General features: G+C 43.8%; 1 protein-coding gene across 13 annotated transcripts in view; it reads left to right on the top strand.

Annotated features, from left to right (window-relative positions):
• CLYBL (citramalyl-CoA lyase) overlaps positions 1–13,863 on the top strand; it is a 276,123-nt gene that overhangs the window by 127,159 nt on the left and 135,101 nt on the right. For all 13 annotated transcript variants that reach the window (XR_012327754.1, XR_012327753.1, XR_012327755.1 and 10 more), the window contains exon 2: positions 10,473–10,659. Coding sequence is in view for 7 of the 13 variants with exons in the window: in XM_073795380.1 (XP_073651481.1) it covers positions 10,473–10,659 (187 nt within the window). In the remaining 6 variants the exon portion in view is untranslated. The remainder of the gene's footprint in view (positions 1–10,472; positions 10,660–13,863) is intronic.

Here is a 13,863-nt window from a genome sequence, read left to right on the forward strand (position 1 = left end):
CACTATATCATGCCTCTTTTCCTGGAATGTCCAAAACCCTGGTGTAAAGAGTGCAAAGGGCTGTGCATAAGCACATGGCCAACTAGGCACCTTCGTGCCCCGCTGGTGGCAAAATAAGTTAGTACAACCCTTTGTGAAGACAGTCTGGGGAAGTCTGTGAAGAGCGTAACCATGATCACGCCCACTCTCCCTTTTAGCCCTCTGAGGACACAGGCTAATGGACACATGTGGCCCTCTCTCCTTAAACGCTTGCCAGCCCACCGCCCATCCAGCCCTGAGTCCATCCTTTCCTTCATTCCTCTCTCGGGTCCAGTCCCTGTATGTGCTGGGCAGCATGGTGCTGAGAGCTACACATACACCCATGTTGGGTCAGGATGGGGAGATGCAGTGCGGAGGTGTGTGGAGAGCACGCATCTAGGCACTGATATGTGTTAACTATCTAGTAAGTGATGTATAGGCATTGTCTTCATCAGGGTTCTCCAGAGAAACAGAACCAATAAGGTATGTCTGCGTGTGTGTGTGTGTGCGTGTGTGAGATATGTATAAGAGATGTAGTATAAGGACAATAAGACCCACATGATTATGGAGGCCGACAAGTCCCGAGAGCTGCACTCAGGAAGCTGGGGACCCAGGAGAGCCATTGGTGTAAGTTCCAGTCCAAAGGCTGGCAAGCTTGAGAACCAGGAAGAACCAATGTTTCAGTTCAAGTCTCAAGGTGGGAAATTCTGGAAGGCTATCAGGCAGGAGGAGTTCCTTTTTTACTCAGGGGAGTATTGGCCTACTTGGTATCTTCCACTGATTGGATGAGGCCCACCCACGTTAGGGAAGGCAGTCTCCTTTACTCAGTCTGCTGATTCATATGTTAATCTCATCCAGATGTATCTTCACAGACACACCTAGAATAATGTTTTACCAAATATCTGGGCACCTTGTGGCCTGGTCAAGTTGGCACGTAAAATTAATCATCATGGTATTATGTACTAAAATGATTTAGAATTAATTGTGCTGCCTAAATCATTATTGTAGTTAACAATTGCTTTTCAAATCAGTTTTGAATTTAAGAGTGACATTATGAAAAGTCCTGAATCAAATTCTTTTTTTTTTTTTTTTTTTTTGCGGTACGCGGGCCTCTCACTGTTGTGGCCTCTCCCATTGCGGAGCACAGGCTCCGGACGCGCAGGCTCAGCGGCCCTGGCTCACAGGCCCAGCCGCTCCGCGGCATGTGGGATCTTCCCAGACCGGGGCATGAACCCGTGTCCCCCGCATCGGCAGGCGGACTCTCAACCACTGCGCCACCAGGGAAGCCCCTGAATCAAGTTCTTTTCTGCACTTGGTTAAGTCTGGACTGCCATTTAGATAATTCAAAAAAAGTATTAGGCCCAGTACATTTTTGTTTATGGAGTGATAGCGTGAATGTGACAAGTGGAACAACTTGGAAGTTCCTTGGCCTTCCCTGTTTCCATTTGAGCCCTCCAGCATATGGTGCTGGCTGAGGGTCATCCACGGGTGAGGCAAGAGCATCTCAGAGCCAAGTATCAGCGTCAAGGCTAAGATGTGGAGTCCTCAGTTAGGGTCCCTGGACTTTGTACAGCATATACCACCTGGCCTTGGCTTCAGAGAGCTCTGCTGCTTGTGAAGAGAGATCAGCTGAGGCCTCCACCCTCAGTCCTACCTGCCTTCCCAAGCCCTGGATTTGGATGTTTGCCTGGGCTCTGGAAAGCTTCTTGTCTATCTGCATTGGTTGTAACTTGGGTGGAACCCTGCACTGGGGCCCTCTGGAGCCTCAGCTGCCTGGGCCAGAGGAGAGGAGTAGAATCTGGGCAGGTAGCTTGAGGGCAGGGGAACCAGCCCAGCTGAGCATCTGCCCCCCCAGGGCATGGACAGCATTGAATCACCGGGGGTGTGTGGCAAACTCAGACTTGTATGTTGGCTACTTGGGGTTTATGGCTGAGGAGCAGAAGTTTTTAAGCAGTGGGAGTGCTCCCAGGTGCTGTAGCAGCCAGTGTGATGCTGACCACCACAAGAGCCAGGCCAGGCAGCAGGATCCTGATAAGCAAACCCAGGCATCCTCCCACGGGGGGATCCATAGGGGCCTGGGAGGGAGCTGGAGCGTGCTGCATTGGCCATGCAGGTGCCCAGCCCTCGCCCCTGCGAACCTGACCTCAGGCTTAGGAGAGCAGGTCTAACTCCAGCCCCTGCTGGTGCCTGCTGGCTGCCTCACCAGAGGTGGTGCAGGTCCTCAGTGCCTGGTGCTGTGAGGCCCTGGGAAAGGGTACCTCTTACTTAAGATGGGAGGAGAGGGAGACCCGGAGGAGAATCCACTTCAGCCCCCTGAGAACAGGGCTAGGTTCCCTCTCACTGAATATGACAGAAGTTCTCCTAATGCCAAGTTCCTGTAGCCCTTGCTTCCTGGGGAGGCGGCTGTGTGACCCCACATGGTGGTTCCCAGGACACAGGAAGCACTTTGTCTTCAGTGGCCGATCCATAGCCCAAGCCCCCTGTGCTCCCCACTCCATGTGGTCATGTTCTACCCACCTCTGCACGGACTCTGGCCCCTCAGTGCCTCAGCCACCTGACAAGGGCTGAGTGGTCACCGCCTGAGAATTGCAGGGACTTCGTTTATCTTTGTGCTTTTCCCAAGGATCTGACCCCCTAGTGATCACTTGTTACCTAGTGAAAACTAGAATCAGATCTGGGGTTGAAAGCAGCATCTAGCCAACACGCCCTGGTTCCTGACCTGTGTGTGCTGACATAAAATCCTCCCTTCCCCAACTTACCAATGTATATATTTTTAAAATTTTATTTATTTTTGGCTGCATTGGATCTTTGTTGCTGCGCACGGGCTTTCTCTAGTTGCAGCGAGCGGGGGCTACTCTTTGTCGCGGTGCGCGGGCTTCTCACTGCGGTGGCTTCTCTTGTTGCGGAGCACGGGCTCTAGGCGTGTGGGCTTCAATAGTTGTGGCACGTGGGCGCAGTAGTTGTGGCTCGCAGGCTCTAGAGCTCAGGCTCAGTAGTTGTGGCGCACGGGCTTAGTTGCTCCACGGCATGTGGGGTCTTCCGGGACCAGGGATCGAACCCGTGTCCCCTGCATTGGCAGGTGGATTCTTAACCACTGTGCCACCATGGAAGTCCCTCACCAATGTATTTTGAAAAGCCTGTCAGATTTTCTAACAAGAACTAAATATGAGTTAATGTTAAAACCCAATTGCTGGGCTTCCCTGGTGGCGTAGTGGTTGAGAGTCCACCTGCCGATGCAGGGGACATGGGTTCGTGCCCCAGTCCGGGAAGATCCCACATGCCGCGGAGCGGCTGGGCCTGTGAGCCAGGGCCGCTGAGCCTACGCGTCCGGAGCCTGTGCTCCGCAACGGGAGAGACCACAACGGTGAGAGGCCCGTGTAACGCAAAAAAAAAAACCCAATTGCTATTTTTAAAACTCCAATTACTATATAAACACATTTCACCTAAACAAAAGTAGATTTGTTAAGTAAGCCAACCGTGAGTTGGGTCAGCATTTGTAAAAGTGTCTGATATACAGGGCTTTTCCTGGAATATGAATTCATTAGAACTTCAAAAGCAAAACAGCATGAGGTTGGACACTTTACTGGAGCACTGGAGAGTTCTCAGCCAACGAGAGGCTAGATGGATTGATATTGATCCTTGGCTGCACCTTGGAGTCTCCCTTGAAGCTTTAAAGAAACACTGTTGCCTGCGACTCACCACAAGGCTCTGATTTAATTGGGCTGGAGTGTGGCCTGAGGTTTTTTTCTTTTTCTAAGTTCTCCAGGTGATTGTAATGTGCAGCCAAAGTAGAGACCTCTGTACTAGCTGTCAGCTAAGTAAAGAAACCACTAGCTTGGATGAGAAGTCACATATCAAATGGCAGATCCTCAAATGGACATTAGCTTAATTATTGCTGCTATGTCAAATATTGTTAGCAGTTTGTCATTTTTTTATCAGAAAGACTTTTCCTTAAACATGGATTTTTTCCCCAAGTTTGCTGCATTTTTAGTTACGACTTTATTATTACTTTCGTATCATCTACTTGTATATAATAGTAACATATGACTCACTTAAGAGAAGTTTTCGTTGGAGCAAAATTTCCTGCATTAGGGCAATGGCTACACATTGGGAGCATCTAGTACAGTGGTCCTTCAACTTGGCTATACATCTGAATCACCTAGGGGGCTTTTAAGTTCCAGAGCCTCAGCCTTGCCCCAGGCCAATGACTTCAGAATTTCTGTGACTGAGCTTTAGCGTCAGCATATTTGAAAGCTCCCCAGGTGATTCCACTATGCCCCGGAGTTTGAGTCAGCCTAGAACAGCATTCTCAAACTTTCATGAGATAAGCGTCCCCTGGAGATTTGTTAATATGCAGCTTCTGATTCAGTGGGAGCCTTAGACTCTGCATTTCTAACAACTTCCCACATGGTGATGGTAGTTGCTCCCATGAGACATGGGAGAGTCTCACATGAGAACAGATAAGAGACCAGCATAGCTGGTCTATAGCAACACCTCACTTAAGTGGCAAGAACCTAGAAAGCTAAAAAAAAGAAAAAAAATTATATACTGAGCCTGGGCCCTATTGCCAGTGAATTTAATTTGATTGCGCTGGGTGGGGTCCAGAATTGACAAGTTTTTAAAGCTCCCCAGGTGGTGGTGATATTGAATCCCAGGTGGAGAACCCCAGCAGTATTAGGGACTAGCTCTGCCTCTTGTGGTATAAATGGTTAATAAATGGTATCAGGTGGAGGAGGAAAGGGAGAAGACCCAAACAAGGCCAGTAGGGACCCCCCTCCAGCCAGAAGAACCCCTGGACCTGCCAAGGGATGTCTTATCTAAAAAAATTCCCTCTGTAGAGAGAACTCACCATAAGGCTACCAGATTTTTTTCAACTCATCTTACGCCCCTGTTTTGCATATTGTTTGAATATATTTACATGTTGACTATCAAGAGGCCCTAACTCCAAATATGTAAGATAAAATAAAATAAGTTAGATCTTGCACCTACTGCAATTGTATTCATACGCAGTAGTCAGTGCTGAACACAACTCAAGTAGGGAACAGATTTTGAAACAGCCGGAGATGGGGGAAGGAGAGGACACGCCAGCAGTACGGGAGGAGGGAGGTTTGGGGAAGCCACGACGGGCTCCTGCCATCTGCCCAGTGACAGCCCCCTCTGGGACCTCAGAGTCTGCAACAGGACCTGAAGCCCAAACCCCCTCTACACCTTTCTCTTCCTTATTATTCCAAACAGTCTTGCTGCCTTTGATCTTTCTCCCTGAAGCTTCATTCTGTACAGACCTTTAGCCTTCCTGAGCTGCTTGCAGGCCATCCTCTGGGTGTTCCTCCCTGGACCTTCTGGACTTGACCTGTATCTTTTGGGCCGCCTCCCTGCAGTGCTCAGCACAGTGCCGGTCAGTGCAATCTCATGCGGTTGGTTGTACGGGGTGTGCCCTGATCAGGGTGCCTACAGAAGCCACGCGTGGGGCTGAGCTTCAGCTCTCCTCTACGCATCAAAGTTGCCGCCTCAGGAGCAGGCGGCACCTCTTTGCCCTTCCACCTGCTGGCAGGCTCGAGGGGACACCTTTTTCTAATTTGCACAAAGGGACCTGCCAGGTGTGCTAGTGGAGACCCTGCGCAGGTCACCCAGTGCATGCTTCCTCAGTACTCACTGAATGTATGAACAAGAGAACAAAGTGGAGGCAGTGAGGATAAATAAGAGGTTTCCACAGTCATCTCAGTAAAGGTGAACGAGGCCCCAAACTAGGACGTCATCTGTATTTACAGGAAGGAGGAGATAAACAAAGGAGAAGCAACAGGCCATGGGTTGGGTTAAAGCTTCCAGGATGGCAAAGGAGAGAGGGAATAAAAATGACCTCCTACCTGTAATCACCACTAAAACTTGACTCTTGCCCAAGAAGTATAAGGATAGTGTGGTTGCAGATCAGTCTTACATACCCACTTCTGGACAGCTGGCGTTGGTTGGGTAACGAGGTAACAGGAATTCTGTGCTCTTGTCTGCAAGACCCTGTGGTAAGCAACGTGGGGGAGACGTAAGACTTCCCCTCCCTCGGTTGCTTGTGATCTAGTTGAGGGCACTTGTGTCCAACAACATTCCTGATGCTGGTCTACACGGACCAGCATCGCATGTGGGTGACAGGTGTCAGATGATCATAGTAGCTATGGACGTACATACTGCTTTACTGCCTGTGGTGAGCTCTCCCCTGTATGAGACAGCTATTATGTTGCTTCTCACCTAAGAGGAAGTTGACATTTCTTGCTTGCTTCTCACCCCATCTTCTGACTGCCAGTCACAATATTGGCATGAACCACATAAAATTAGCATTTTTGTAGGCCAAAATGGTTAGATGTCAGCAATTTCATATAGGTGGTTCTTATTCTCTCCACCATATTATGCTGCCACTTGAGACCTTTCAAGTGATTTTATTGGTTTGTTTTAAGCCTATTATAAAAGGATTTTTTTTAAAAAGAGTGATGCTTCTTCTGGTAAATGTGCAAAATAGGAAAAAACTGTGCAGAAGCAGAAAAATCTTTTATTTGTTTATTTATTTTTGGCTGCGTTGGGTCTTTGTTGCTGTGCATGGGCTTCTCAATGCGGTAGCTTCTCTTGTTGCAGAGCACAGGCTCTAGGCACGTGGGCTTCAGTAGTTGTGGCTTGTGGGCTCTAGAGCGCAGTCTCAGTAGTTGTGGTGCATGGGCTTAGTTGCTCCGCAGCATGTGGGATCTTCCCAGACCAGGGCTCAAGCCTGTGTCCCCTGCGTTGGCAGGCAGATTCTTAACCACTGCTGCACCAGGGAAGTCCCTGCAAGCAGAAAAGTCTTAATCCCAAATTCTAAAATTCAGAGGCATCCCTAATCACATTTTGATGTATTTCCTTCCAGATATTTTTCTTTGTATTTTTTATAAAGTTGAGATGTTATTGCATATGTAATGTTATATCCTCTGTTTAAAAATAACAATCTTCACTTCACATTAAATATTTTTATAAACACAATTTTTAATGATGGCATAATATTCCATTGAATGTAGGTACTGTAATTTATCCTACTGTTGGACCTAAAGGTTGTTTTCAGTTCTTAATATTATATATATGTAGTTTTATTCCTGTTCATTTTCTTGAGATAGATTCCTGTCTTAATCCATTTGGGCTGCTACTGTAACAGAATAGCATAGACTGGGTGGCTTATAAACAACAGAAATTTATTTCTCACAGTTCTGGAGGCTGGGGAGTCCAAGATCAATGCTCTGGAAGATTCAGTGTCTGATAATAATGTACTTCCTGGTTCATAAATGTCAGCCTTTTCACTGAGTCCTCCCATGGCAGAAGGGGCTAGGGAGCTCTCTAGTGTCTCTTTTTTTAATTTTTTTTGCGGTACGTGGGCCTCTCACTGTTGCGGCCTCTCCCGTTGCGGAGCGCAGGCTCAGCAGCCATGGCTCACGGGCCCAGCCACTCCTCAGCATGTGGGATCTTCCCGGACTGGGGCACGAACCCACGTCCCCTGCATTGGCAGGACTCCCAACCACTGCTCCACCAGGGAAGCCCTCTGGTGTCTCTTTTATAAGGGCATTATTCTCCTAGGTTCTGCCCTCGTGACTTAGTCACCTCCCAGATGCCCCACCTCCAAATACCATCATACTGAGGATTATGTTTCAACATATGAATTTTGGGGAGTACACATTTAATCTATAGCAGTTCCCAAAAGGAATGGGGTCAAATTACTTGAAATTACTGGGTCAAAAAGCAGGAAACTTTTTTAAGTGTCTTGATTTGTAGCATCCATTGGCTTTCCAGAATGCATGTGCCCCTTGATTAACTTTAGCCATGATGGCAGAGCCAGTCCTTTGCTGGTTCTGGTTTGGTTACCAGTGATAAATGCTGTTTTTAAAGATGAGAAAGTCTAAAGATGAATGGTCAAAAAAGACTCCGCAGTTAGGTGGACATTGAACTAAGCTAGAAAGATCTGTAAGTTTCAAATAAACCTTGAAGCTAGAAAGATCTGTAAGTTTCAAATAAACCTAGGGGAAATACTTTTCGAGCAGAAGCAAAGGTACAATGGAAACAATACAGCATATGTGGACAGTCATAATCTAATTTTCCCAGGGTAGATAGTTGCAACATGGGAATAGTGGGATATAAATTGAGAAAAGGGCTCTCAGCTGAGACTACATTACCTACATTCAATGTAGGTAGATATCTACCTATCCTGTAGATAATGGGGAGCTGTTGACAATTTTTGAGCAGGGGATTATAAGAGGAAAATAATGTTTCAGTGATTATAGGAGACTTTATCTGGGAAGCCAGAAACATCTTTACGAGTGGCAGAAGATTTTTTAAATGATCATCTGTTTTAGAAAATTACACATCATATATAAACATCCTAGGAATGATTTGCTCTAGTGCTTAGCATGTGACAGTGGTATGACCTGTCAGCCATGTCTGAGTGGCTCAGGCTTTGAGATTCAGGTGGTGTGGCTTGGAGATCACAGTGGCTGGATCCAAATTGGCAGTCAGAAGCTATTTCGCATGGAGGAAATCTGCATGAGAATTTTCATGAAATGAAGGTCTCTTTGGCTTTTACATGTGCAGTTACAGCAAATCCTCATGAGGAGTGATTTTGCCTTAAGCATTTCTTGGTAAATAAAAATTTCATCTCTTTTAATTGCATTTTTACGATTTTAAAGGAAATGCATATGTTGCAAATACTGGTTTCCAGTACGAATAAGTAAAATGTGGTTGTTGCTATTACATCATTATATTTTCTCTTTTTTAAGATAAATCAGATATTTTTAATCAGTATAAAACGATGACAGATACTTTGGGAATTCTTCAATTATCTGTCCATACTATATTTAATATCAATATTAGATAAATGTCTTGTAATATATGTACACTTTTAAAACCCATCTATATGTCACCATATCTCACATAGCACAATGCTTATGTTATGGAAAAATAAGACTTCGATTCACGTTTTAGATTTAATTAAGGTTAGTTTCAAGAAAGAATGAGGGGGCCCTTAACAAAATTGATAGGCCACCAAAAAGACGCTGATTTTTTCTTGAGATACATTGTCACAAGACACACTGATCATGGCAAAATGTTAACAACTGTGTAAAATATTTGATGGCATTAACGTAGGATAACTACTAAATGTCAAGAGCTTTCATGAAGAATACAGCTGGCATATTTTTGAAAGGATGGTGCTGTTTACCCCGGGGGAGTAGAACAGTAGGGTGTTATCCAGTTTGCTGGGGCTTTCACCTTTCTTTAACTGGGATTTTCATGACGTACAGCTCCATCTGTTATGGACAGGGCTGGTTTCATGGATGTGTGACCTGCACAGTCACGGATGGCCCTATGCTTAGAAGGGTCTGGTGCTTTGTGTGATGTTTTTCTGTTGCCATCTTGAAATTCCCTATAAATTTTGAACAAGGGCGCTGCACTTTTATTTTGCACAGGTGATTCAAATTATGTAACTGGTGTTGATTGTGAAAGCTGATTTCATCTTCCTTTGCCATGTGTTATGGGCTAAAACATGGTTTTCACGGGACCAAACTATGGACCAGGTTAGAGGAGAGGGCTGCGGTGGGCCAAGGGAGCTTCTGGCCAACTCCTCTTATTTCCACAGGAGGCTAAACTTAGTACAATAGGAGAAGCGGGGAGAGAGCAGAGTTTATGAGCAGGCAGGGCTACTGACAGCTAGAGTTTCTCCATTAAGAACAGCAGCAGTGGCTGCCATTCCCGCTACACCCACCTACCACCTCAAGCTGATAACCCCCAGGCTCCGGCTGAGTGCTTCATGTGCATTATTTCCTTTAACTTAATTTTCTCAGCAACCTGCAACATGAGTATTATTTTTACAGATGAAGAATCTGAAGTTTCCAGCAATCAAGTTGCCCATAATTACAGAGCTAATAATGGTCTTTGCTGACTTAAGAAGTAGCCAGCCAGCCTTGTCTGTTGTTAAAATTGAACTTGAATCACTTATTTGTCTACTTAAAAAGATTCATTGTCAGGGAGAGAGCCATAGACTTTGTTTACATAGATTGTTCATTTTCTACTTTTTACTTTCATATAATTGTAGATAGTATTGTTCTTTAGGACCTTTTAGATGTAAATTTCTTTACTTTTTTCTCCATGGATGCTATCTGGACAGCATACTAATGCTGGAAGTGTTTTTCCAAGAAGAGATAGCTACACCTTCCTTCTTTTCTCAGAAGATTGTGTCAGTAAACAGTATTATATATTTTTTAAACCTCAGCCAAAATGACATTCTGTTGCTTGATTATTTCTGTTATTATTGTTTTCCTAGTTGTTATGTGTGATTATGTTCTGCCCTAAGTTAAAAAAATTATCCATGTTTTCTATTTTAATTTTGTATTAAAATAAGGTTTTTCAAAAATTTGTAAGTGAATTCTATTCTTGACTCATTCTAATTATGTCTTCTGCAGGAAAGCATCTCTGGCAGCTGATGTGTCCAGGCTTGGGTACAGTTCCTCACCCAATCACAAATACATTCCGCGAAGGGCCGTGCTCTATGTTCCTGGAAATGATGAAAAGAAGATTAAGAAGATTCCCTCTCTGAATGTGGATTGTGCAGTACTCGACTGTGAGGATGGTGTGGCTGTGAACAAAAAGGTAATGGCATGATTTTTCCTTATGATGGAAAAAAGAAATGAATTGAAATTTGGTGCTCTCCTGGTAGCACTGCTCACTATTTGGAAAGAGTCTACTGTACTCACCTTTTTCTGATTATCGATGTGTTCTTGACCAGCCCTTGTGCGGGTTCTGAATATGTATGTTTCTTTTCTCCAAGAGACAGGAAGAATCCAGCCAAGATATATTTAAAATCATGGCCTTCAGTATATGTGACTATGTGTGTGTATAGATAAAGAGATACACACTTAAAAAAAAAAGAGAGATAGACACTCAATCCATTTTGGCTGTGATATTTGCTGGTTTGAGTAAATGACTTAATCCTAGAATTGTGGTGTAAATTTTTCAGACCAGTAAGATGGAATTAGGAATTTATCTCTTTTTTTTACTGCCAGGTATATTGTGTAGTGGCCTTATCTCTTCTGGGACAAGTGCCAATAAAAGAAAAGATAGACGTCAATGGATGAGTCACCATTTTCCCTCCTTAATTAAAGAGAAACTACACGCAGAACCTTAAGGTTACAGCTTTTGGCTGATTTTCTCATGGCCTGATCAGAGAAATGAGTTGCAGAAAATACCCAATTTGTAAATAGGTACAAAAGGTTCTTACTGGCTGGTAGCATAGTGGGTGCTTTTTGTTTCATTTTGATTTGCCTAACTTCTTTTTCTAGGTTTTTATAATGAACAAAGATTTGTTCAATAATTGGGTGAAATACATAAATTATTTTAACAATAACTGATGTTTGCATGGAACTTTTAAAATTAAACACATGCTTTCCCTCAACCTTCATCTATCCAGTCCCTAGACAATGAGGTTGGCCTGGGAATGGATTGTGGGGCTGGTGGCACAGAAGGAGCTGGCCATCTGGATTTGTATCTATTTGGATAGTTTCTTTTCCTAGGTGACCTGAAATAGCGTGGTTGTCCTATACAACTTTCTTGATTAATTGCTTTCCTTAGAGATTCTAGCAAACAAATATTTGCCTTATTTTTTTAAGTTAATTTACAGCATCTTTCTAATGGTCAAAGCAAGGCTTTACAAGTGTTTGGGAAAGGATTAGAATAAACATGTGGAATTTAAAGCGTCTACTCAATATCTTTGGCATGCACCAAGGAAAATGCAATTAATCTTCTTTCTCGCAGAGATTAAGGTAAATAGGGCTTTTCTTGAAGGACATAATATGATTCCAGTATGCTCCCTTCCGAAACTCATGTAGTGCACTCTAAGATTAGATACTAAGTTGTAATTCTAGTTCTGTGTGACCCAGGGCAATTCACTTTACTTCTTTGCCTCAATTTTTTATCTGTACTGTGGGATGACAAAATCTTCTTTTGTCAGGGATAGGGATTATTACAAGGAATAAGCTTGATAAAATGCCTGGGAGTAGCTTGATTTCCTATAGGAAATAGATTAGATAAGTCCTGTGGTAATCATGATTAGAGGGGAATTTACTTTAGCTTGTAGCACAGTGAGCCATTAGGTGCCCTGATAAACTTCTAACTGTATTTCTTCACAAACCTTGAGGCTATCTTCCTATTCCCACCTGAGGATGTTTCCTGCTACCCAGATGAGTTCGAAGTATGGTTCATTCCTACCTCATATTTCCTGTTTATCTGTGTTCTGAAGCCCATCCTTAAACCCGGAGCCACTACTGAGGAGGAACCTAAGGAGGGGCAGGGGAGAGAAAAGTTTATGATGGGCAAGTTGTGCCCGCCATCTTGGCATCTATGTCCAGACAGTCAGAGCGCTGCAGTTCTCTCTCTCTTTTTTTAAGTTAATTTCTTTATTTATTTTTATTTATTTATTTATTTGGCTGCGTCAGGTCGTAGTTGTGGCACACGAGATCTTTCATTGCAATGCGTGGGCTCCTCTCTAGTTGTGGTGCACGAGCTCTGTAGTTTGCGGCACGCGAGCTCAATAGTTGTGGCACGTGGGCTTAGTTGCCCCATGGCATGTGGGATCTTAGTTCCCCGACCAGGGGTCGAACCGGCGTCCCCTGCATTGCAAGATGGATTCTTAACCACTGCGTTAATTGCCAGACACACTGTTTTATATATGCTGAACTTGGAGTCAACCAAATTTCCCTTTCTTGTCCACAGAGAGTTCTGGCAAGCCAGGCTAGTACTTATAAAACACTTTTTCCCCTAATTTTTTCTCATATATTTCATTTCATAGCCCTAGCCTGTCAATGTCTTTTTGGATTTTGATTTCATCATCCAACATTTATACCATCTGAGAATTTGATCAGCACACTAGAAAAATTTAACAAGTTTCTGATAGAAATGTTGAAGAGAAAAAAAAAAAAAAAGAAATGTTGAAGAGGTTGGAGCCAAGTGCTGTGCAAGCATGCCACTAGAAACTTCTGTTCGAGTTCATTTAACAAACATTTATATAATGGTGACTAAATGCCAGGCACTGTTCTAAGGGCTTTAATTTGTATAACAACCAAGTAAGTAGTACTCCTTCTACAGATAAGGAAACAAGCATGGAGAGGTCAAGTTCATGAAGCAATTCTGTGAATATGGTTATTCAGTCACCTAGCTCTCCTAAAATCCAGTCTTTTCATAAGAATAGTATAAGAGATTTTATTTAATGCCATTTCAAAATGAAGACACCTTCCTGATTTACATGGCCTAGCAATACCTTCTCTCTCCACATACTCCACCTTGCCAGAAAAATGAGGTTAGTTAGATGAGACTTGATCTTGAAGAACCCTAGTCAGTACTACCTAGTTGTTACCACCTTTGCTTTGAAGTGCTAGAGAGACGAAAATGGTAATAGCTACCATCTACCGAGAGTTTTCTGTGTAAGAGGTGCTATAATAAATGCTTTAACTATTTCATTTACTCCTTATAGCAAAGTTTTGTCCAGGATCCAGGGTCATTAAATGGCAGATTTGAACCTCTTAGAATTTTTGCCAGGAATCAGCCTCAAGTTTACTGCTGGCATATTCCATACATAACTCACCTTTTCCTCCTTTCTCAGAAAGTTAGTGCCTTGGCTTCTCTTTATCTTTTGTCACCTTTGTATACTCCGTAGTTTCTCAAAGATTACGGACAGGAGTGCTGGGTTCACATTTGCAGATTCTTTCAGTGTCTTGGGATTTTAATGGGACTTCAATTCATTTGAAATGTCCAGATAAGTCTGAAACTTCTCACATAGCTCATATTATTTTTCCTTTCTTA

This window comes from Tursiops truncatus, chromosome 18 (assembly GCF_011762595.2).
Source record: "Tursiops truncatus isolate mTurTru1 chromosome 18, mTurTru1.mat.Y, whole genome shotgun sequence".
Lineage (NCBI taxonomy): Eukaryota > Metazoa > Chordata > Mammalia > Artiodactyla > Delphinidae > Tursiops > Tursiops truncatus.